General features: G+C 36.9%; 4 protein-coding genes and 1 long non-coding RNA gene across 17 annotated transcripts in view; 2 read left to right on the top strand and 3 right to left on the bottom strand.

Moving 5' to 3' along the window:
- Positions 1–25964, bottom strand: part of Dnali1 (Putative inner dynein arm light chain, axonemal Dnali1) — a 130320-nt gene that overhangs the window by 10477 nt on the left and 93879 nt on the right. The window lies entirely within an intron of this gene.
- Positions 60–15049, top strand: Orb (polyadenylation element binding protein orb). 2 transcript variants are annotated; one of them, XM_076817360.1, is made up of 12 exons: positions 60–516; positions 4991–5297; positions 6515–6654; positions 10049–10305; positions 10388–10517; positions 11925–12294; positions 12386–12636; positions 12724–12816; positions 12917–13082; positions 13167–13294; positions 13573–13653; positions 13768–15049. In XM_076817360.1, the coding sequence occupies exons 1-12, from the start codon at positions 496–498 to the stop codon at positions 13930–13932; spliced, it is 2109 nt and encodes a 702-aa protein (XP_076673475.1). In that variant the 5' UTR covers positions 60–495; the 3' UTR covers positions 13933–15049. The 2 variants fall into 2 exon arrangements, with proteins under 2 accessions (XP_076673475.1, XP_076673474.1); XM_076817359.1 differs by lacking the exon at positions 60–516 and adding an exon at positions 1936–1991.
- Positions 10873–11902, bottom strand: LOC143371775 (uncharacterized). The gene is made up of 3 exons (XR_013086120.1): positions 11723–11902; positions 11141–11168; positions 10873–11067 (listed from the first exon to the last, which is right to left on the bottom strand). It is a non-coding gene; the product is annotated as an uncharacterized LOC143371775 (long non-coding RNA).
- Positions 17077–21276, bottom strand: Pex11c (peroxisomal biogenesis factor 11c). 2 transcript variants are annotated; one of them, XM_076817362.1, is made up of 5 exons: positions 21009–21276; positions 19681–19953; positions 19079–19257; positions 18510–18557; positions 17077–18426 (listed from the first exon to the last, which is right to left on the bottom strand). In XM_076817362.1, the coding sequence occupies exons 2-5, from the start codon at positions 19909–19911 to the stop codon at positions 18207–18209; spliced, it is 678 nt and encodes a 225-aa protein (XP_076673477.1). In that variant the 5' UTR covers positions 19912–19953; positions 21009–21276; the 3' UTR covers positions 17077–18206. The 2 variants fall into 2 exon arrangements, with proteins under 2 accessions (XP_076673477.1, XP_076673476.1); XM_076817361.1 differs by lacking the exon at positions 21009–21276 and having other exon boundaries at positions 19681–20264.
- Positions 23025–25964, top strand: part of Scrib (scribble planar cell polarity protein) — a 76753-nt gene continuing 73813 nt past the window's right edge. For 7 of the 11 annotated variants that reach the window (XR_013086029.1, XM_076816715.1, XM_076816720.1 and 4 more), the window contains exons 1-2: positions 23025–23457; positions 23693–23810. Coding sequence is in view for 9 of the 11 variants with exons in the window: in XM_076816715.1 (XP_076672830.1) it covers positions 23296–23457; positions 23693–23810 (280 nt within the window). In the remaining 2 variants the exon portion in view is untranslated. The remainder of the gene's footprint in view (positions 23458–23692; positions 23811–25964) is intronic. The other 4 variants (XR_013086030.1, XM_076816721.1, XM_076816723.1 and 1 more) reach the window with 1 other exon arrangement.

Below are 25964 nucleotides of genomic sequence, written 5' to 3'. Positions count from 1 at the left end.
GGAACTTTACTATATGGGCGAAGGAGGTAGTGGGAGAGGGAGAGGGAGGGACAGATCTTCAATTCAGTTCGCAGAGTGGAGCAACGTGAAGAAGAATGAGCGTTTCGTCTCGATCGTTGCTGCATCGACATTAAATCGAATAAGGAGAAAATAAATTTTACTTTCGTAGAAGCAACGAATCAATTATAAATGGGCGATTCTGGCAGTTGAACCGGCTCAAATATCATCCCCCGGTGAATGATTAAAAAACCCGGCGGGATTGAATACTCCAAGCATTTAGTGTAACACAATAGTTGTTAATTCAATAATTCATTAAATTCGCGTATTTAAATCTTCGCGTTCGTTAACTTGAGAAACCCTGCTAACGATAGTTACGCGATATCAAATACATTTCGACTTGTTTGATCGCGTTGTAAAAAGTCACGACGTTGAATTTAGTGGAGAACAACGATCCGACCAGTTGAGGAAGTCAGCGAGACGCGATAGAACATCGATATGCTTACGCTAATGCAACCGGTAAGTTACTTCGTTATAACTTTTATTCGTTGATCCACTCCTTTAACGTTTATCTTCTGACACTTCCTCGTTCAAATACCTTGATTGTATGTCACTTTTTGTGACCCTAACTTGTCTAACTTCTGACACGGTCGATTGATAACCTACTTTAGCATTTTATTAACGCTATGCCATTGTTTCGAAGGAGAAATTTGCCGTGTAAATAGCGTCGCTAATCAGCGATAATTATAACGTAAAATCTGCAGTGTCAAACCGAGTACGATGGAATGTCGTGTGTCCTTACTTGTAAACAAAGACGCGAATCGTACGTTTCAGCCGCAACGCGTCGTCCACGTGTAAAACACGTTGCGTTTCGTACATTGATAGACCTGCCCTTCATACGGTGCGCCCTCTGAACTCGCCCTTAATTGCATACTAGCCACATTGACCGAAATGAGAGAAGGCAGAAAAAACTGCTTGCATTTGTACTCGTTTTTTTACCACTTAAATCCTTTCCATTATTTCGGAATTCGATGCAAAGAGGTGAACATAATATAATGTGTGTGTGTGTGTATATATATATATATACATATACATACATACATGTGTATATATATATGTATATATATATATATTGGCAGTATGAATTGAAAACGTACAAACCTAATCCGATTATTTGTACACGAAAATACAGCAAAGTAATAATGTAAATTATTTATTACAAATTTCTGTTATGATATTACTAATATCTTTTGACTCGAACGTAATATCTTCATACTTTGAAATTTCATGAAATCGATGTCTTGTCTATTTTTCCTAATGTACATATATATGTATATCTATATATTTTCCTGTGATACATTCGACGACTTTCGTAAGAACAATCGATATTGGTGCAAGCCACGCGTAATTCGATGACTCAAAGGGTTACATGGATTTTTCGAAATACATAACGTATTCAAAACGACGTAACGCAGGATATTATCTGGGATAATATATTATCTAGGATATATAACTGTACCTATGTATACAGTTATATACCTAGGTACCCGTATTAAGCGTCTTTAGTTCGCGTGCGCCTTTGAACTTGGCAGCGCTGAATTCTACGAAATTTGGAGTTCTTGTTGTAGAAGTTGGAAGAGGTATAGCGAAATCGTAAATTAAACCATCGAGCAACGGTGCCGGCTGATGTAGCAGCTCTGATTGAGGCTTCGAGTCGTTATCTAATATTTCTGTCAATTTGTTTCTGCCGACGCTCGAAACATGTTTACTTTAACGCTCCACAGAGCTTACGGCCTCACTATACCCTTTCCAGCTACTATACCTAAGTTTCTAGAATGGTACATCTTCCCCGCCCTACAAAATTTTTTTTCCGAATTCCGCGAACGCAAACTGGGAGTGGTGTCCTTCAGCACTTGTATTTGTTATTCTGTACCGAAGCATCGGGACACAGTTTGCTGGTATCGCTCGCAGTGATGAGTTCAAGGAATTCAACGGTAAGCGACGCATATTAATTAAGGTTCACGATTTTCCATTATCGTTTTTATTGTTAGTGCAGTAATATAGCGCAGCATTGGGAGAACTTCAAACGTCGTTTATAATTTTTCGTGTGTACTGTAAATTGCGGAAGCAATTCCGTTACTGTGACAAACGGCAACTAGTCGAGATTGAACATTATTCAGGTGCTCGCGATTAAAATTCCCATAATCACTCTTCGACGTTTAGTAAATGTTTTAATCTTCTGGAAGCTTTCGAAGATACGAATTTGTTTAGAAATCGCTCGAATAACGTATATCACATTAACTATATTCGTATTTGCTTTCGCTGAGGGGATTTAGTTACAGGTTCTGTCGAAAGTAATGATAGTGATTCTCGATCGTGGATTGGTCACATGTTACACCATTATACATTATTATCGCGATATTAAACACGCCGTTCATACTGAAACGTAGTTCGGGGTTGCGTTAACAAGGAACATCACCCAACTGTGACACGTCCATTTCGATAAAACTTAGCACAGAGGCGGAGCATGGGAAAATATCCTACGCGTATTTTTTTCGCAGCGACCCATATTCCTGTTAAGGGAGGTGAGACTATCCTTCACATTTCTAAACTGGAAAGTTATTTTACTACGTAACTAGAAGCTTAACAGATATAAAAATGATGTTAAATACAAAAGCTTGTTGGTTGCATTTAAGCAATAATTTGGTATAATTAGAATCTCGAGAAAGTTAAACATTACGCCACTATATTTTATTCTGACTAATTTTTATTAGTATTTAGATGAACACAAATCTTTTTCGCTGAAACGTTGCGAGTTAGAATCGTGGAGTACATATGAGTGTTTCTCTGATTTTGGGAAAACTCTGTGAAACAAATAATAGATGACCGTCGTTTGAGCGTCACCTCTGCGTTTCATGGAGCAATTCAATATTCACAAAGTGCCGTGTATGCAGCTGTAAGAAATTCTGTCCTTCGCCGAATTTTCTTGGAATGCGAAGGATCACGCGGGGCGAATGTGTGTACCCTGGACAAGTATAACTAAACAAACTCTCAATCAAAATAATCCTTCGTGAGTCAGTCGTCTTTTATTTTATACAAAATTACTGCTCGGGTAGTGGTGGCCAGATATCGCAGGTGTACGGATTTTAGGATAATCAGGTCATCATAGGGGTTGTTGGTACGCGATGGATCAACGGTCATAAAATAAGGTCGATATCGTGCAACCCGTTAAATCGAAAGGGGCCGCCCTTAAATTACGCAAGGGTAATTTTGGCGAATTCTTACCCCCTCCCTCCCCCAGTATAAGAATTCGTAAGATTTTAAATTCCAACCCCCTCCTTACGTAATATCTTTAACATTTAACTTTTTTCAGTTATTAAAATCCTGTTAAAGGTTTATATAATTCGTTTAATTCGGTATCGGGAAATTTGAACTAAAACTACTTTTCCGGAAAATTAATGATAGAATTTCTATTTATTGAAAATTAGGTTGAAAAATATTACGTAAGACGTTACCTGACTTCCCCCCTCCCTTGTAAGAAAGCGTAAGAAATTCGCGACCCCCTCCCTCCCCAAAAGGCTTACGTAATTTAAGGATGACCCCAAATAACATATTTCGAGCAATGGAATTCCTTACGAGGAATTACCCTTCGTAATTGTCGTAAAAACGGCAGCTCAGGAAACGTGCTAGAATGTGATTTTTCTGTTAAGATACACGTCAGTTTTTATATACGTATATCCACAGAACAATACCCCACGAATTGTGGTAAGTACGTTGCTTAGATTTAACGCGTTGTGGTATTTTTACTTTATTTTATGACGGTTGATCCATCCGCGACTGTGAACCAGCAACCCCTACGATGGCCTGACTGCCCTGAAATTCGTACACCTGCAATAAATATATCGTTGCATCACTATCTTGGGGGGGGGGGGGGCAAAAATGTACCACACAAATGAAAAAAAATAAAACGAACTGTGGGACTGTTTTGAGATTTTATTTAGACCAAGGTACATACGCAGAGGGTGGCTTTACTGATTGAAAAGAAATCGACAAAAGTAGTAATTAATAAATTTTCCTGCAACTTTTGTGTGTTGGGTACTAGATAATTAACTGCAAATGTGGACTACATAACTTATCACAGAACCGAAATAACGGCCATCCTTTATGTTTCACAGGGTTTTCCCAAAATTGGAAAAATAATTTTCGCAGTTCTGACTTGCAAAGTTTCAATGAAAAATATTTTTTTCAATTTAAATATTTATACAGAAGTGTGTTAAATAAATTACAGTGGCAGCATCCTTGATTTTCTCGAGATTCTATGTGCACCATATTATTCCTTAAACGGAACCAAGAAACTTTCGCATTAAAATGTCTTTCTAAGATTATTGTGCTTCTAGTTCTGTGGGTAAATAACTTTCCAGTTCAGTGCCGTGAATGACAGTCTCGCCCCCCTTAACATGAATAAATATTTCTGCATGCAGTCAGCCCCGACTAGGGGCGGGGGGAGGAGGGGTAGAATTCCCCGGGCCCGTGGTTCTTATAGGCCCGGACCTGCTCCAATATATTGTTCTTTATTTTAATTAAATTTCTATTCTTTTTAAAAAACAAAAAATAATATTCTGGAGTGAATATATCACGTTCGATCGCAGCAATGTTTTTGTAAAAAAATAAACATTTGTACACAATACAATTTCAATTAACCATTTCTTAATTCTTAATTCCAAGTGCTTCAGTTTATAATTTTTAAGTGCTACTTTTTGTAATTTATAGTTCGATTTCTAGTCTGATATTGTTTCACAATTCTTGTGACATTTTATATAAATAATTTTGGGGCCCGGTTAGAATCCTTTCCCCGGGCTCGTCGTTGGCTCTCGACGCCCCTGTGCACGCTCTACCTCCTGTGCCAAATTTCATGAAATTTTGTGTCTCACATTTCGATGATGCTCCTCATAACAAGATCTATCCTAACAATAGGCGACCATTTTATTTGCAGCGAGGTCCCGCGTGTTGGGTTGATGGAGTAAAAGTAATGGACGTTTCTGATCGAAATGAACCGTCTTACGGCTTGCAATCGGAAATTCTACGAGACTCGGCAACTCAGCAACGGGACAAGGACCAGCTGCAGTATCAGCAACGCGACAGGGAGCAACTGCGCTGCAATCGCGAACGCCAACGGGAGCAACTGGACAAGTTGCAAACGATCAACAACTTGTTCCTCGAGCTGCCGCAAACAACAAATTCCCAAGGGGACTCGCATGACTCGCCCTGCGCGCAGTCTAACAAGAGCAATAATATCGATGGTAGAACCGTCTCCTTTATCATTCTCTCGCGTGATTTTTCTCAATCTTCTTTGCCTTCGTGCCATCTCTACGTATTAAGGGGTCAGTCCACTGTGAAGACGTGAAAAATTGTCATTTTTTTTAGGATTTATTTTTTTAGTAAACGGATTGTCCAACTTAAATAATTCTTTGTCTACTTATTAATACACTTATTGACAGTATAAAAAAATCTATTTTAAATTTTTAACAGTTTTTTTAAATATATATCGCACTGATGTGAGCGCCTTGAGAAAGCGATGCAGTGCAGGTGATTCCCGGAGAACGACGCATTTGAAACAAAAAATTCAAAGTGTGATGTAATCATTATGAGTGTGGTTATCGCCGGAACCAGGATTATTTTTACTGATAAAAAATTAACAAAATGGTGAAGGTTTGAAATTTAAGTGTCGAAGTACGTTGAATTTTTCAATCATTTCCCCTTGTAAAAAGTATGAAATGGTTAATACAAAAAGGTCTCCGTGGGCCCGGCCATAGCCACTGATGTTCTGAATAACGTGGAAAAATTTCAGACTGATTGGTCGAATAGTTTTTTTGCAATCACCTGCACCAGTTGAGAAAATGTTGTTTTGAGATATTTGCGTTTTAAGTTTCAAAACAAATTAAAAAAATCCTTTTAAATGTTTTTTGTATAATATAAGAGTAGCTTAATAAATACCAAAAAGATTTATTGCATTATGCGTTGTATCTACGCAGAAAAATTTTTTAAAAATAGCTTAATTTTTGAAACCGTCACAGTGGACTGACCCCCTAAAGCTTACCACTTAAACATTTAATAGAATCTTGCAATTACAATCTTAGATTTCTTGAATTGAGAATTCAATTGCGAGGGAATATTATAAAGCATAATTGTAACCAATTTCATGAAGTTATGAAAATTTTAAACGTATTGTACATATATGAAACACATTTTATATGTGCGATAAAAAATTTACTTGTTTATGCGCTCCTTAATTTTATTCGCGACAGTCGCGATATTTTACCGTCGCATCCGGCATCGTTAATAGTGCCCTGTCTTTATTTAACCAACACCCGGTATGCAACGAGAAATTTGGTCTAATTGTAACCTTCGTTATATGAAAATTATCGAGCGTTCCGTTTGTCGTTTGTCAGCCGATAGTCCTCGCGGCCGTGTTGTATTTTCGTGGTTTTAAAATAGTGATTTGTTTGCTTCACCTCAGGAGACATGTCGATTTCCGATTTATTCGGGTTGGGTTTACCTCGGGGTTCGCTGATGGGTAGCCAGTCAGCAGCTGGATCTCCCGGGTACCGTAATTATCAATATCAGAATCGCAATCAAGGATCCTCTCAGCAATATCAGGTAATGTTCACCCTTTACTCTATGCCATGCGCAAAATTTCTCGAGCGTCTAACAAGAACCTACTGACAAGGGGAGCGCGCGAGCTGTAGGTCATCGATTTCAGAGAAAATGGAGTTCAAAGTTTTGCTTTTTCCAGATGCCACACTTCTGTCTATACGTAAAGGCAAAGACGTAAGTAGTGATGCAATGGTAACGCGCCGAACTGCGAGGTCCTGAATTCGAGTCTCTTGTGGACCTAGGCAACTTATTTCTTATTGTATCACTTTTTTATTTCATGTCGGAGATTTTTATGAAATTGAGAAAACGATGTGGGGGAACTGTGTTATCATTTCGCTGGTTTCGAATTTGTTAAAACATCTAATAATTTAGGAACATGGATTTAACATTTGAAATTTCGGTAAAATATAAAGAAAGAAAGTCGATTTTTTTTTTAAATTCTAGACCAGGAGATTGATTTCCTTAATATTTAGTTACAAGATAAATAAGGTCAACTTACTTTACTAAGCATAAAAATAAGTAAATATTAGAAAAATCGGACACATGTGCATGCGACAAAGAGTTGTACCAAACCAAAAGAGTTCGGAAACTTCCGTCTCGTAGTACATCACGCTGCCCTTACACCACTTTTTAGTTATATTTCTACACTCACGTATTGATACAAGTATGGCATTTGGAGAAAGCAAAACTGTAAACTACATTTTCTTACGACTTTAAAATATTATTGTATCTACACACGTGGCACGCGCTAGCTACAGTTGTGCCCGGGTAAGTTGATAATTTTACCCCGGTTGGGTTGATGGAAATTATCCCCACTACCTTTTTTTATTTACTTGTCAAATTCCGTAATTCTAATCGCATCTGCACGAAAGTGGCACCAATCGATTCCTTGTGTTTTCCCGATGAAAATGATACCAAACTTGCCATATTTCGGGCTATAACTAACAAATTTACATGTAAAATTAATTCGCAGAATTTAAAGCCAACTTCGTTAAAAGTATGCTGCCGGATTGTGATCGTATTTGGAATCAGTTTAAGCAGGAAAATCGAAGGAATCGACTCATACTAGTTCCATGAAAATTATAGAAGTTTCAATATGCAGCAGTGGATATTTTACGCTTGGCCGTGCAGCACATTTTAATGGCCTTGGCGCGCAAAAAGTCAAGTTCTTTATTTTTCATCACATCGATATGAAAGTAACATCAACGGATTCCTGGCATTCTCCCGATTAAAAGGCACCAAGTACCATGTAAATCGGAGTATTTTTAACGAAGTTGGCTTTAAATTCTGTAAATTAATTCTATATGTCATTTCGCTAATTATAGCCCGAATTATGTCAGGTTTGGTATAATTTTCATCGGGAAAAGACGAGGAATCGATTGGTGTCACTTTCGCGAAGATCCGATGGGAAATGCAAAATTTGACACTTTTCACTTCTTAATGGCTTTTCGCTTCTTAATGGCTAGCACGTACTGCCGCATCAAATTCAGTGACTAATGAAATCGGAGGTGTGGAAATCGTCAACTCTTCCCCCAAAACTTAATATATAAAGCAAAAAGCTTTTATATGTTTGTGTGTTAAATTCTGGGATCACGAAACGTGCCTCAGCTCATTATGCTTGACTAATCCAGATGAATGTGTTCATTTTCACAAAAAAAATTTATAAAATCAGAATCTAAATTTCAGGCGAAGCCGAGTAGTAAAGCTAGTAAAAGATAATCTCCAGGACCTAGAATTATCAACTTAATCAGGCACAAGTGCATATGCAAAATTTGAATCAAATTGATGACTCGAATTTGGCGCACTCCCCCTTTTCTCTCATTGAGGTCACATAATTTCATCAATTCATGCCATTATTTCCAACGATTAGTTTCCGTTATTTAAGCTTGCTTCAATTAAGTAATCATTTTCCCACACATAACGGTGATTAATACTTCTGGTCCGTTTAGGGAAAATTTGATAATATACTTCATTAGACATTAATACGCAGTTGCAGCTCTTCAAACTTTTCACACTTATGCCTGTCTATATAAAAATTTGCTCTACATGTATATATACTTGTATAATGAAAATTAGAAACAAGCAATGAGAAAGTAACGTATAAAATGGTATTGTTCAAATTAGAATAATTTACTATTAAAGTAGCTTTCATTTGGAAACAAGAAAATAATTAATGTATGACACAATTTTGCATATTTCAATTGATTGAAGGATATAAATATTATACACTCTTTATGTAAGTTCAATACTTTTTACGTGCTTACTTTTGTCATTGAATATTGTCATTTGTTAAACACTAATTAGATAGGACAAATCCCAAACGGTGAAATAGTATCGCAAAACGTTTGCCTGCTGCCTTTGCAATAACAGTGATTATCCTCATTGGAGTCACTCCAACCGCTCTTCGAACTTTCTTTTTTACCTGTCGTGGCTAATTTTTTTCACAATAAAGCTTCTGGCTACCAGATACATCGATTTCCGATATACGTAGTTGCTACGTACAGTAAGTCCTCTAACACTAATTCATTATAGCACAATGATTGATTACACACGCTGTTAGAACACTCTATAAAAGTCCTTAAATTCTACTCTCCCCGCGGTTCCTATCTCTTTAATTGCTGAGCGTTACACTCTTTTACCAATTTTTATCTAAGGCAACTAAAATTATTATGAAACATGAAAATATACCCTCGATTTAATACGTTTGGTACAAGTTCCATCCAACTGTTAAATAAATTTTTACACATTTTCTTATATTAGAATTTCAATTTTTTAAACAATTGGGAAGGTAATGTCCCCGATGACAATCTTCAGATAAAAATCTTCCAGCGTAATAACTAATGAAAACAGTACACGTTTCGCTGGGAAAACATGAGCGATCATAAGAAAGTCGTTTCTTATCGACTAGACACTTTAATGGACATTTTGTCAAGCTTTCCTCGACGGCTTTAACGTTATTACCTTCACCATTTGTCGGGGGCATCTGTACATAAAGCCCCGCGGTGATATCGAAATGCGCGTGTTAGACTCGACATATAATGCGTTGGGCAAAATAAATTACGCATAGTCGCGCGTTAATGCGACCCGGATTCCAGAACAGCCAAGAATTTACAAGCCTGAGCCAAACTGCCCTATCGCCTCCCTCTCCCCCGATCTGCCTTCTCCCTTCTTGTCCTTTCTTGACCTCAATTTTGATCTTATCCTTTACTATGTACCATTACTTTGAATACAATTCATCGACAGCATGTGACGTTCGTATAAGGAACCACGATGCTCATCCTTATCATTGAATGGATTGTACCTGCTACGAGGGTACATGTAATTAAATACATAGGCTAAGTGTCGTTCCACCTGGAAACTGTATAATCAATTGATTACGTTCATTATGTGATTGCAGTGCGACGAGAGGAACGAGATTTCCTCGAATTCATCGATGTGGGACATTCCGAGTTCACCGAGCTCGGTTACTACACCTGGCAGCCCTAGCACCCCCAGTAGCCTGTACTCTAATCCGTACTCGTACTCATCTACAAACAGTAGTAATCAAACGGCACCGTTGCCAACAACCCGGGGATCTGTGCCACACGTGGGTTCACCACCATCGCCCTATTCACCTTATTATGGAAGGCCTATTCGTGGATCCACGCCTTATAGGTACTTGTCAGAAGATTGCACCTAACTTCTCGCAATTGTAATTAGATGAAAATTAATGTGTAATTAATCTCTTAAACGATAGCGACTGCAGCAGCCCCACATATGAGTATCCTCACGTGATGGGATGCAATGGTAGCTCTAGATCAAATTCGCCTGCAGATTCGGAGACAAGCGGTATAAGCAGCATGGACGGTTCTTTATCCGATATAATGGTAAAGTTCAATTTTCTTCCTCTGGTTTACCTTCTTCAGTATTTCCTTATCCAATCCAACAGCAATACTTCCCGTGAAACGTAATAACGTTCAAGGTACAGACGATTTGATAATCCTATATGGTTTCTTTTTCTTCGTGGCTTTGTCGTGCAATATTTCCTGGCTATATGCACGATTTTCGGCTATATCCACTGGTTCTTGTTTGTTTTCACCGAACAAGCAGTGCATTACACACGCCCAGGCGGCAATCGATAGCAGGGAGCGATAAGCTAGTAAATCATTCATTAATGAATACAATAAATTTTATATTTCACGTTGAATACTTACGGGATTATTATCTGTGGATTGGTTTTAGCGATGAAAACGAGTCCAAATGTAATCTCATTTGGATTACTTTCAGGTAGATATAGTTCAAATCACATGTGATTTCTGCTAATTAATCTTAATTAGATAAAAATAATAGTAGTCCAGGTATAAGCGTCGTAATTTTGGGTCTATAGTTTGGGCTCATGGTTGCCCAAACCGCATTCATCCTCATTTGCAGCCTCTCCTTGTTAGAATTTATTTCGCCCTGTCGATATTTAATCTTCTTGGTATATGTTAAGATCGATCAGTTCATTTACCTTATTTCCCTTCAGCATGATCTGATCACTGATTGAGGAAGCAACCAAATATTATTGTCCATTTCTCATTTGTAATATTTGTTCATTTTTCTATGTAATGCGAATCTGTTCATTTCTTCCACTATAAACTTCATTGCCACTTCTTCCATTAACTCGGCGGGAAGCACTACTGGGTAAAATTTACCACAGAGGCGCTAGTTGCGAAAATATGAAGACTGTTTTTGTTACAATTTTTTAAACAACTTTAATAAAGATTTTAAGATATTTCATAAATTTTCTTTGATTCTTAAAACACTGTACTTTAACATAAAAATTACAAAGTTAAAAGAAATATTCTGAAACCGTGGTTTTTTACGTTTCAATTTTGGGTATTTTTGACCCGGTAGCGACCACCTGTGTTACAATATGGGGTGCGCCTCCCGCCGGGTTAAAGTCACCTGCCAGTACAAATTGAGTGTAGTTTAGAGTGTTGTCCAATATTATTTACAGTGAGTCATAGGAGCATTTCTTTTCAGCCAAATGTTTATTCCACTACAAAGGTGCAATATCAGTTTTTCGAGTTATGTTTTCCCTTTTGTTTACCTGTTTGTGCCCAACGATTCATCTAGTTCCTGAGTACTTTTCGCTGTAAAAAAATCGGAAGCCTGACATCCCAATCCTCCTTTAATCAAACTCGTGACCATCTGAGAATTCTGTACTATAAACAACCTCCCAGATAGTTAATTCTTTGAATGCATGTCCGATTGATTTCGTGATTCTCATATTGAGAACTGTATTCTTTCAGAGCTGTTTATCGTTAAATTCGTCACACGGATGTTACCCTCAATCATTGGGTTCACTGATGTCACCGGAGGGAGATTTATATTCAAACAACAGGGCCGCCGCATTTCAGCAAATGGCAGTGAAAAAGTATTTATCTTCGAACCATCAGAATCCATCGTCAACGCATCACCATCATCATCCGAATGGGCATTACCGGCGCCATCAGTATGGCTCGAATCAGAATGGCACCTTTCTGAATTCCCTTGTGCCACACGAGAAGAATTGCTGTCCCACCGGGAATCATATGATGGCACTAAATTCACCCCCGATAAATATTTTGGATCCACCGATCACATTTGAGAGTGTAGCGCGATTTTATCGAAATGCCGCTGGTATGTAACGATCAGCTTAATCAGTGGAACGTGGGAAGTACATGAGTGAAATCTGCATTAGTAAGACAAATATTATAATTTAACTGTTCAGCATTTTGTGATCCGACTTGTACTTGGAGTGGCATATTGCCGCAGCGCAATCTAAAACCGTCTGGTTACTCATCGAAAGTATTCCTTGGCGGTGTGCCGTGGGACATCACCGAATCCCTCTTAGTCGCAACTTTCAAGCAATTCGGTCCGATACGAGTGGAATGGCCAGGTAAAGACCACTACGCGGGTCCAGGGGAGTCCAACACGCAGCCAAAAGGATATGTATATATCGTATTTGAATCTGAAAAACAGGTAACCATGAACTTTGTGCTTTATTAAATTTATTCTACTTCTTTGTGTCGCCTACATATTGAGTAAAACAAATTTGTCGCTTTTAAGATGAGAACCCTGTTGGCGTGTTGTACACGTGATCTTACCAATGGTGGTAGTTGGTATTATAAAATATCGTCGAAACGTACAAAGGCAAAAGAGGTATGCGTATATTGTATCTCATAAACATTAATGTTTATTATTTATTCGCCGTTTTGCTTGCAACAGTCGTAACAGCGTTTGTGTAATAATTGTCACGCAGGTACAAGTAATACCTTGGGCTCTTGAAGACAGCAATTATGTAAAGTCTTCATCGCAGAAGCTTGATCCTCATAAAACGGTATTTGTTGGTGGACTTCACGGTATGCTGACTGCTAGTAGTTTAGCAAAAATAATGGATGATTTGTTCTGCGGAGTTGTTTATGCAGGTAAAAATTGTATAAAAGAAGCGATCCTTAATTCTTATCGGCGAATGACGACTACATACTGCTAAAGTTCAAACGTCATTTCAGGTATAGACACTGACAAACACAAATACCCAATAGGATCTGGCCGTGTTACATTTAGTACAAAACATTCATATATGAAAGCAATCTCAGCTGCTTATGTAGAAATAAAAACTGCCAAGTTTACGAAAAAGGTGCATACTCAGTTTTCTATGAACTACTGTGGCCCGATGGAAAGAAGTCGATTGAAATGTCACAGGGGCAAGAGGAGTTCTTCGCTCGCATTGGCTCCCGCCGCCCGTGTCCCGTTTGCTTACTTTGTATTTGTCGACGTTGTCGCGCCGGCCATATGGATATACTATTTGGAGCTTATATTCGGACCCTAGAGTTTCTCGACCGAGTTCTTTCCATCGGGGCACAGTAGTTATAAAACATATAACGAAAGATCGTGACTTCACGCTTTTTTCCATAGGTTCAAGTGAATCCGTATCTGGAAGATTCTATGTGTTACGGATGCTCCGTACAACAAGGACCTTACTTTTGTCGCGAAGCGGTATGAAGATCGCGCTGGCGACTTACTAACTTATTTCGTTACCATCTACGTATTTCATTGCCTCTTCGAGCGTAATGTACTTGTCCTTAAGGAGTTTGTTTCCCTCTGTTCTAGGAATGCTTCCAGTACTTCTGCCGCAGTTGCTGGAAGTGGCAACACTCCATGGAATCAATGTGGCATCACAAGCCTGTGATGCGTAAGTCTAAGACGAATCAAGTGGTTGGATTATCACCGAATATGAACTTCGGATCCCGTGGAATGAATAACACCACGATTTAAGTACAATCCCGCTTTCATTTCACGGTCACCATTCACTTCTTTTTGACTATTTCTTTTCGCACGGACGTTCCGTTAGCTGACTTACTGACAGGGTGCAAGCTTAGTTTTTATCGCAGAGCCGTAGCCAGCTGGTTGGACGATATACATAGAAAGTACCGGATACACCAGCTGATCGGCAGATGCAACAGAGACTAATTGAAAGATAAAGAATCGTGTTCCATGAATAGTTCCTATTTTGAACGCGACCATCACCGCGTTCAACAAACAGTATTTTTATTTAGTATGTTTACTTAGGGACTGGTTCTCTTGTTGATCGTTTTATTGCGAAGAATACAATTGTGCCATTAAGTAACACGTCATATTATTATACGGCAGTTATGCAATACGAGTGTGCATTTATATTAAATTCCTATAGGCTCGATTGTGGCTTTTATAGTGACAATAATTTTTATGCGATAAAATGGGTAGCCACTCGACTGCTATAAAGGGAGAAGAGCTAAGTTCGTAATTATTAAAAAATTCACAAAATATAATGCGTAATTATAATTATGAAAATCTATCAGTGGGATAGATGTTATACTTAATCATAAATTATTCGATCAGATTCGATTATTCTAGTGTTTTAACGGCAGAAGGGATTAATAATTCAATTATTATTTTTCACGAGGAAAGCGTTTGATTTAGTGTAACAAAGGCAGCGACTTTCTTACGGAGTACTATCTGTACTAGCCCACGTGTACTAGTCAGCCTCTAAGCTATTCTTCTATTCCGACACTTGCCAATAATACTGTCCATCGTTATAGTTTTATGTTACGTTGTACAGTGTAAGGGTATTGCCAAATAGCCGCTGTAATCAATATTCATATACTTAGCCAAAGCGGTAGCCTTTGCATACTTTCGTTTACAGGGACTGTTTAACTGTTGACGAAATGGAGAAGTACAAGGTCTAATGATTCTGGAGCTGATTATAGTCAATTGATTCTGTTTTTATTTTTTGTTACGCTATTATGTTATATATTTTCTTTCAACAACATTCCGTGGTATTACTTCTGATCGCGTTTCTGATGTTTTGATATCATTTTGTTGAGTGAATTAAAAATTTATATTTTTGCAAGTAGACGCCCATTGTTATTCCTCCTTTTTTTGTTTCACAATTCTATTCCTTGCTGCTAGAAAAAGATGAATTTTCAAGCAGAATCTTTGCCCCCTTCTAAACTCCTAGCCTTAAAAGTGTGTGCTTACCCAAAGTATTACATATATATATTAAATGTTATTTCCAAAAAATTAACAAGCGCGCGTAATATTCGCAGAAAACAGATAAAGATTAATTTTACAGCCACAATAATTACATTTCATCCTATTAAATGTTCTCCTTTTCTCTTCGTATTAATCTAAATTATATAATGCCTTAGAAATACCATAAACGACACAGTTACTTTTCCGCGATATAATAATATTAATTTAAGTGTTTATGCAGTAACTATGATTGATTACAAATGTTTCAATGTGACTTGCCTACTTCACTATTAACAAATAACTATAAATTGTAACTCTATAAGTTGTTACTGGTAAATGTTCCAATGAAGAAAAAAAATTGTTGTATAGAATTAATATTTATAATTGAAAATGCATATAATCAACTGCAGATTACTCTCTTTATCATACTTGTCGAGTATGAAAGGCAAAGGAGGATTTATCATATTTCTGAGACATTCAAATTTCGCTTGACTAAAAAAAAAATGGGTAAACAAATATATATATATATACACATACAGGGTGTACAAAACAGTTGGATCCAAATTTATAAATTCTTAAGGGGAGTCAAATGAAAAAAGCCTATACGAACCCATTTATAGAAATTCTTGATTAAAGCCCTGTAACAGATCGATGATTCACTAGCAATGCTATTCCTCTCAGTTTTATCGCTCCCTAAACAGGTTACTAATTCGGAAACAAAATTTACAATTTGTAATACGCTAGGAATCTACGTCCAAAAATCTATGCTTACCGAAGTAAAATTTTTTTAAACATCCTAATATAAAAATTACTGAGAAAATTAATATCGAAGTGGTACAGAGGTTGAGCTAGAAAAATAGCTGGCAGCCATTGGTTTTTGAGTTAGCGATTCGTTTAAGCAGTTATGAAACTGCTAAAAACAGTTTTACTATTGAAACATTGATCTCTCATAATTCTTTAATAACGCATTGTTCTACATGGATTCGTATTAACTCTTTTCATCTACTCGATCCTTTGAGTGAACAGTATAAACTTGGGCCCAAGCTTTATGGGCCCCCTGGATTCAGCCGTGCGCTCGCGCACGTGGGTATATACAGTACACGTACATACATATAAAATTCTTTGACTGGCATTGACGTGTTCTCACGCCGTAGCGTTGCCTCGGAGGTACAACAAGTATTTACGTACGCACACGGAATGTTTCATTTTTAAACTTGATAGTTTTGTTCGGTGAGCTGGGTGACTTCTGGGGCCATTACCACAAAGCTACAAGCGCGAAGATCAGCTTCAAAATAATCACAATACTTTCCCCGCTGGCAGCTTGCGCATAAAAAGGCCTGCCAAGTTTTAGATGGTATTATAATCGTCGCGCCTCATCGCCAGTCAAAGAGATACGTAATTTGAATATAACGCGAAGTGCTTTAATACGACGATGAAATAACACGTACATAATATTCTACAGTAGCTTGAAATGTAATCGTGAAGTTTTTAGTCAACGAAGAAAATCGGCTTGATGATGCCTGAAAATGATTCTAAATAGAGAAACGACAAAATCTTAGACTAAACGTTATCGAATCAACGGCAGAGACATAACGAGCCGACAGAAATTTTAAAGATGCTCTTTTATCAAAAATATCTTGTTTACAAACTTTTAATAAGTCGTGCCTTTTAATGTAATCACCATAGATTTTATTGTAATGTGAAAAACACAAATTATTTTTAAATCACTGATAACCACGCGATACAGGGTGATCTACTATTAAAGAAACAAGACTGTTACTGGTACGCATAATGTCAAGCTTTCTTAAAACTTTTAAGAGACTTAACCGATTGCGAGGCAATGATTACATCGCGCCATAGGTAGCAAAGTATATTTTTTATGTTAATATGGAAAGTGCCTCCTATTCCTTTACTTTTACTGATAATAAAACCTAAGTCTATAATTATTATATAAATAATAACAAACGAAAACATATATGTAGCAATAATTCAACACATTAGTGAACGTATGTATATCTAAGTATACTTATTAGCGTAAAATCAAGTAGGCTTTATCTGATAAATAGTTAATCAATAATTTATATTGCTTTAGCTTCTTTCCTACCGCGTATATCCTTGTTAAAGCATAACGTGTAACACAAAACTAATGTATTACAAATAATAAATTGTTCTTCATTATGTTGATCACATTGCATTGCTTTGATACAGTATTTGAAATCAGGGACTTCTGCCGAAACTGAAAATACCGGTATTTTTCGGTCCTATCTTCAAAACCTTCATAGAAACCGAAATACGCAAATACCGGTATATTTACCTAGATTTACCGGTAATTTTTTCGGTTTTCGGATTTTATTACAGTTTTCAAAATATTATTAAGCAAAACCGATTGTACATGATATTGATATTGCTGTAATACTGAAGCTAATAAAATAATATGTTTAATGTGTTCGCAAGTGAAGAAGAAAGTGATATTGCGACTTCCGGAATTCGGAAGTATTTTTTCTTTTTTCTGCCGCCACGCTATAATGAAGCTACGAATCTATTGGTATTTTTATGAAAATATATTACGTTATGTCGGTGTTTTTACAGCTCGAATCAACGAGGGCTATGAAGGTATTACTTTAATCTACCATGACACCTAAAAAACCGGAAAAATACCGGTATTTATTTCGGTTTCGGTACTTCAACGATTTCGGTATTCACCTATTTCGGTTCTATAACGGTTTCGGTAATCATCTGTTTTGGTACGATATCGTTTTCGGTATAGCTTTGTTGACGTAACACCAGTATGAAAATCGTACCGGTTTTGAAGTCCCTGTTTGAAATAATACCTTATTCCTTATATACACTGTATAAAAAGACCTGACTGTAAAATCTAATTTTTCGTCCAATCTCTATAATTTATTTTACAGTTAGTATGCAACATTTTCGATAGAAAATTTCTAAGAGCTAACAATGGTAGACAATAATATTTACAATACTGATAGTAACTCGTCGGGTGGTTTATACTTTTTTACAGAAAATTCTGATACTAATTATTATGAACATTTGTTCCCTATGCGTTTGCTTAATGCTTGGTACAAACCAATCAGAGAAGATAACGTTCCAAGCGCTCCTACTTGCCAAGTGTTTAATTTACCTCCCCAAAGCACGCCAAGCGGTAAATAACTAACTGCATAAGTGATGTCTAACGTTAATCGTATGCAGGACAATAATTCATTTCGACCTTGTTTCTTTACTATCTTCAAAGCTGTTTTGCTAGAACAGAAATCGTCATTTGAAACATAAACGCCCGTTAATGATTAAATTAATATAAGTGTTCGTGTTATCTGTATGTTTACCTTGTACTGCAATTAGCTTCATTCAAGTGCTTTAATTTCCGTAGGGATCTAAAAGAAGATTATTTGCTTAATCTGTGTATTATTGTACATGCTTATTTAGACATTATGCAAAAAGTTTGTGCTACTTTTAAGGGTAGAAATAGGATCTGCAATCTTTTTTCACTTTTTATAATTCTTTCTTATTTTTCAGCCAATTTTATTATGTTATTTTCACAAATTACTTGCTTTTTCTCATGAAGAAAGTTTTTAATGTATTTTTAATATAAAACGGTAACTCAATAGTGGGATGTCCACTGAAGGTGGATGCTATAAAATTTTCCAGGCATTTCTTGTCACATGTGATTAGTTGACACTGGAATTTTCAATTCACATTGCAATTTTATGTGTTTGAATATTTCGATTGGTATTTACTAATAAACGACTGACATTGTCATCTACCATTGAAAGTTAACATAGTTTTCATTTCTGAAGCAGCATGAACTTTCTAAATGCCTTAATAGTCATCTTATCCTTATTGCAATTCTCCAATAAAGATGAAGACTTATTTAATGTCTTCCCTTTCCACATACTTTGTTAATGACAAATGTAGGGAAACTATCCAAAACCACGTTGAAACATTATCCCACGCCTTGTTATTAATTTTAATTAATTCGTGTTCACCAGCCCAGGAAATGTGTTCTATCGGGCAATATACAATGTCCATTGTAATTTGTACCAGTTCTGCCCACCTGATCAACCAGTCTGGCTCCTATTAGATTACATATGAAATTTAGATGCCTTTAAACGAAAGTATAAATTTGTACGTTTCATTATCTCGGCGGGAGGCGCTACTAGGTAAAATTTAACACAGAGGCGCTAGCTGCGAAAATACGAAGACTGTTCGAGTTTTTCTTACAATTTTTTAAAGAACTTTAATAAAGATTTTAAGACATTTCATAAATTTTCTTTGATTCTTAAAACACTGTACTTTAACATAAAAATTACGAAGTTAAAAAAAAATATTCCGAAACCGCGATTTTTTACGTTTCAATTTTGGGTATTTTTGACCCGGTAGCGACAACCTGCGTTACAATATGGGGTGCGCTTCCCGCCGGGTTTATAAAGAGAGAATGAAACGTACAAGTAGGAAAATCTGTTGCACGTATTACTTCGTTTATTTCCAAGTTCATACCTTCCTTCCCCATTCATACGTTGCAGCATAATGAATCATTGGTATATCATCCAATAATCTTAAAATCACTCTACACTCGCTCATGCGACTACTAAATATCTTCAGCTTCTTTTCTGTTTCCTGAGAAGTCACACCCAATGTAAATAACTTTGCCATGTAAGACAAAGCTTTTAGGAACTTGTCTCTCCCTTCGTATGTTTCTAGATAGTCTGATATCAGTGCAATATTCATTTTTGTTTAAAGTAATAATGGAGCAATAGAGTAACACAGAATCTGTAAACTTTGCCAGAAGATATTTCTTTATGATGCAATTTTTAGTACATTATAATAATTATCAACGCACTGAGATACTTAAAACTAAGAATTATTTCCAATACAATATTTATTACACAATTCAGTTTTAAATTCTACTGAAAATAGATACGAGTTTCTACAGTTTAACACGTTGGTCGCCACGTCACCCATATCTGGGTGACGGCTATGTTTCCGCAGGGCTCCCGTCACTTGTTTAGGGGTGACGCTCTTCTGCGTCCAATTACGTGACTCTGGCTACATTTAAATTGCATCATAGCGCTCTTCGAGCTTATCGCACTGTCTACACTCTGAGTTCGAATTTGGGTCCTGGGAGAAACTCTGATTCACACTGGGCGATCAACGTGTTAGTAAAAGTAGCAGTGCGCGCTATAGCTGTTTGTTACTTTGCGTTATATAATTTATATATATACCTACTATTCATTTATATGGTTAAGGCTACAGTTTTTAAAGAATAATCCAAAACTTACCAAAAACACAAGTATAGTGAAATTAATGTAATCGTATATGCGTGATTATATATTTTAACTAGATACTATATATATATATATATATATAGACATTAAAAAGTGTTCTAGTTACGGTTACTCGCAAAAGTATCTGCTCACCTCACGTGTAGCAATTTTACATATGAAATCAATAAAGTAAGAATTACCAATTTAAATTCATATTAATATAAACTTTGGTTGATTCAATCGCAAAATTATATACCATTTATTAAAAAAAAACGCATTGTTATCAACAGAGGTAGCAAAAAACTTGCACAAAAATGTTTACTCCAATTCGATATTTATTGCATACAAATGTGACTAGAATAAATTAATACTTCGAAGAAACATCTACGATCTTGATTTACGCTTTAATCTATTGGGCACAGATTAAACTCGTTTTTTGTCAAATTTACGCTTCTTTTCGTTTATTTTTCTACCGAAATTTGTTCGAGCACTTTTTTAGTAGAAATTAAACACATTGCTGAAATATGTAAAATCTGTTATTTGCACGAGGTGAGTGCATACTTTTTTGTGTAACCGTATCTATTATCGAATCTAGAAGTGACAGACGTATGTCAGAGCGGAGTGTGCAAAGTCGGGTTAAGAGATGGTTTGTCACATTCAATAGCGAGACATGCGAGTAATTTACGTAAAACATTTACACCTTAAAATTCCTAACTAATCGGTACATTTAAAGAATAAATAAATCTGTATTTCAGTTTTTTTCTAATGAGTTTTATTATCAGTAAAAGTGAAATACAACGTGGATGTAAACAAAATCACGTGGCGCGACGGGTGGACAGGGACGTATTGGCAGGGAAGATGTTCACCGAATAAAAATTTATACAAGTTCCCAGTAATGTATTTAAAAACAGTCTCTGGACACATGTTAAGCGTGATAATAATCGACATATATTGCAAATATTAAAAATTGACACTACAAACGATAATGCATGGATTTTGACCTCCTATTTGTAAGAGGCCTGTTCTAGAAAGAAAAGAATAATAGTTGAAAGTAAATGTTCATTTCAAATGTAATACCTTAAATGCATAATATTTCGTTATGTAGATATTTTTACGCACGCCATTTATAAAGCCATATCTACTTTACAGTATAGATAATTATATTAACAATTAACGTAAATAGGTTAGGTTTATTCTTTCTTTGGCATATATATATAGTTACAAAAATATGGGTCCTCTAGAGGGAGAAGGTTATTGAGTACCCGCCTGTTTGAGTATTGTCAGATTCACTTTATAAACAAAATATGCGTTATTGATATTGATGCATGGTAGCACGACACATTATTACAGTATTTTATCACATTTTAGTTTATATTTGGTTTATAAAGCGAATTTGACAGCACTCAAAAGGGCGGGTACTCAAAAATCTTCTCTCTCCAGAGGACTCAAGATGGCGGATGCGCATACTTACCTCTTTGGTGCTCTAACAATGTAATAGTACAACTAACAATCTAACAACGAAATATAAGATTAGATAGCAAAAAAAAATGAAATGGACAAAACCAAATTAGGGATCAGAAGGGAAACAGGAAAAATAATAATGAGGCATGCTTTTCACGCAAATACGTAATATTCTAGAGCAATTACAAAGTATGAGTACCTAAGTACAAATAGCCGTGGATGTGAGATTCGGGGCAGGAAAGAAGGGCAGAATGACAATAAGTACAGTGGGAGGAATATAAGGAACAAATTACATAAACTTAGGAATAACATAAGGACGAAGTAGTGAGGATAGATGTTCAGATAATGTGATGACCAATGTTCGTTGGGCTATATAGAGCTGTAGTGATCCTCTAGGGAGTGATCGGTATAACCGCAGCCATTTTGGAGCAAAACCGGAAATAACATAACCTAAACGTTTATCTATCTCTTTCTATCAGTATTTCTCTCTCTTTCTGTCAGTATTTCTGTCTCTTTCTATCAGTATTTCTGTCTCTTTTTTTACAGTTTCTTTCTCTGTCTTACTTCCACTTTTGCTCCAAATCGCGGCAACCAATCAGCGACGATACACGTTGTTCCGATCACTTCCTAGGCCGGTATTCATAGTCGCTACTTATTCTTAAGCAAATGCTTAAGCATCACTATGGGGCCGTGCCCTGAAATGCCATCTGCTAGTCTTATGAGAAACTGTAAGCTGGGGAGAAAATAAAAAGCTAACCTAACCTAGTGCTCTAACATGATCGGTGCAAAGGTGACAAAACCGTGCTTACTTAAGGGGCTTTACCCGTAGGTAACACTAGCTAGACCAAACATAACTGCGTATTACTGTGTGTAGCGACATCTTTCATGAAAGTGGGTCCTGACCATAGAGATAATATTCTTTGCATAGGTCTCATAAAACAACTGTCCTTCTCTCATAATTTCGAGCGCTGTGTATTGGTTAGCATTTTCTTTCATTAGACAGAGAGCTGGTATCCAGATCTTGATCAACGAAAATATTTCACTTGGTATTTCCCCTCTACATAATTGCGCAACTCCGTGGCGCAGCGGGCGGAGTGGGGGCATCGCCTTTTCAAAGCGTTGTGTTCGCTCACTGTTGTGCGCCGCTTTGAAGCAACGTGATCAGTGGTTTGTAGACGTGATGACGTCAGACTTCGAAGCACAAGCCGAGAGCGCGTTTAAAGCCGAGTAGGGCGTGAAAGTGTGTATCGTGCCGCTCGTTTTCCTCCGTGCTCTTTCAACCCATCTCATCCACGAATATGTGCAAATAGCAACGCGTACCTCCGTAAAGTTACGGGACAATTATGTTTGGTGCTGTTTTAACGTGATTAATAGTGAAAAGGATACCATGTTCCGCTGCATTCCGATTTTTAAAGGGTGTAACAGGCAGGTGGAATACGTTGACAAGCGTCATTGCTCTCTGCCCAGCGTTCCTGATGATATTCTGCGATACTCTAGAAGCTTGGAGGAGCTTCTGTTGGACGCGAATCATATTCGTGATTTACCGAAGGTAGGCAAATATCACTACATGCCAACTTTCCGCTTTATAACCATATCCCTCCCCTCCCCCCCCCCTCCGCCCCTCCGCTCCCTTCGTCTTTCTATTGCGTTCGTGACGTATCATTCCATCGGCTATAACGTAACAAACGAAGTATGCACTCGACGTAGCCGATAAGGTGGCTCATTGTTATTGTCGCTTATATTACAAGCGCGATAGTAAGTATTCCCGTTCTTCCGATTTTTAGAACTTCTTCCGGCTACAAAGGCTACGAAAGCTTGGGCTGAGTGACAACGAAATCCATCGCCTGCCACCGGATATCCAGAACTTCGAAAACCTCGTGGAGCTGGACGTGTCCAGGAACGGTGAGTGGTCGGGTTTATTACTCCGTTTAGTTGTTATGCGGTTCTGCTGTCGGTAACCGCGGAGAGCATCCTATTCTCTCCGGCTAAATGTTTCCTTGGACAGGAACGTATTCCTTCGTTTCCCAATGTCCTTCTTTTCGCGCACGGGCCGACTAACAGCATCCATCCGCGGCTTCGAGCGAAACACGTGTGTGTGCGTTTCATAAACGATGTCATTGGATAAACAAAAACAGGTTTAAACGGGACGGAACATTAACCGAGGGAACCTTAACTTCCCTCGACTCTTCCAGCCAGATACCTACATGGAGAACAATCGTAGTGCTGTCAAGTATTAATAAAACACTTCCTTCTTACGGGCATGTTATTGTTAATGCTAGCTACTTTATTTCTTTTTCCGTTTACCACCGATTTGATAGGTTAGAGAGTATTTTCTATTGATACGATGGATTTTTAGCCACGAAAAATTTAAGTATCATTGAAGTTCAATATTCATTTTGTTATTTCTTAGTGCCTAGAAATTAATACAAAAAATCACACGAAAGGGCAGATAATGGCTCGTTCGAGTTCCATGATGAGTGTCTGCGAGTTTCTCCTAGAGTCATTAATAAATTTAAGGGTCGTTTCGAAAACGAAGCACGTGCAGCGAAACGACGTCACGTTTACCTTTCGATGATGACGCCGCGTAGCTCGCGAAGTGGAAGAAGCGTTTCTGCCCATCGCTTCGGGGCTCTTCCCCAGAAAGGAAGGCATTCTCTTTTTCACGTTGCCCGCCGGATCTACGTACCGGTTCACTTTGGCATTTTCGTGTTTACTTTATGCTTGGCCCTTGCCTCCCGCGTACACGCGAAGCGCTTCTTTCCTTCGCATGCAATACGGCTAAGCGAGAAGGAATGCACCGTAATTGCCTCGTGCGTGCTGCGTGCACGCGAGCGCCCGTGTGTGAGGCGCGCGCGCGCTCGCGCGCGCCCGCGTTCATTGAACACATCTTTTTTCGAATGCGAGCGTCGCGTCGTACCTGTAGCGTTTCGTGGCTTCCTTCTTTACTAAATAGTATGTATATAGAGTTCATTCTTGAGGCAGGGAGCTTAGGATTATCGATTGAAGCGAAGAATTATGATTTACGTTAAATTCTCAATACGGGCCACTTACTAATGTGGATTCAAAGTTTCTTTTTTTTTGAAAGCTGTTAAATCTATCCTCTGCTGAAATTCAAAGTAATTCAGTAAATTTGACGCGTAGTTGTACGTAAATTTTAATTACAAAATGCCGCTTTACTTTTACTGTATTTTACCATCGTTTTGTTAAAATATGAAATAAGCGAATCTTGTTGCATCGAAGGGTGCTGGTTGTACTAAATAATCACCGTGATCAGTGTTTCGCGCATAGTGTATTAATTATTACTGAAACATGCAAGACTTTAAACTATCTGGCCCACATTGCGTGCCAATTATTCTTTTCCGCAACAAGTAAAATCCCATGCAGTTAATTTCCATTGTATTACTTTTTTAAAATGAGGTGACGCATTTCTTGATATTTTATATTTTATATTTTATATTTTATATTTTATATTTTATATTTTATATTTTATATTTTATATTTTATATTTTATATTTTATATTTTATATTTTATATTTTATATTTTATATTTTATATTTTATATTTTATATTTTATATTTTATATTTTATATTTTATATTTTATATTTTATATTTTATATTTTATATTTTATATTTTATATTTTATATTTTATATTTTATATTTTATATTTTATATTTTATATTTTATATTTTATTTTTTTTTTATTTTTATCACAGGTAAAAATACATTTGTAACTTCATTATTTTTATTACAGTGATAAAACCATTACGCATGTTTTTAATAACGTGAAAGTTTGGAAACCCATTTGTTAGTGGGGTGGGGGTGGGGTGGGGTTGCATATACAATGGAAGAGTTGAATATTGAGCATAGGAATGGTTGGCTTTTTAACGGAGCATCGTAAAAGAGGCCGTGAAAATTCACAGATATTAATGTTTTCTTAACACAATTATACTAAAGCTTTACTGACTCAACACACTTTATCTTATTTAAAGATAAGAAATTATTGATAGCACGAAATCTTTTATTGTTTCATCTCCGATTTATTATTACTGTACAC

Source organism: Andrena cerasifolii, chromosome 7 (assembly GCF_050908995.1).
Source record: "Andrena cerasifolii isolate SP2316 chromosome 7, iyAndCera1_principal, whole genome shotgun sequence".
Classification (NCBI taxonomy): Eukaryota; Metazoa; Arthropoda; class Insecta; order Hymenoptera; family Andrenidae; genus Andrena; species Andrena cerasifolii.
The sequence above is the reverse complement of the archived record's forward strand: the minus strand, read 5'-3'. Positions and strand labels throughout refer to the sequence as shown.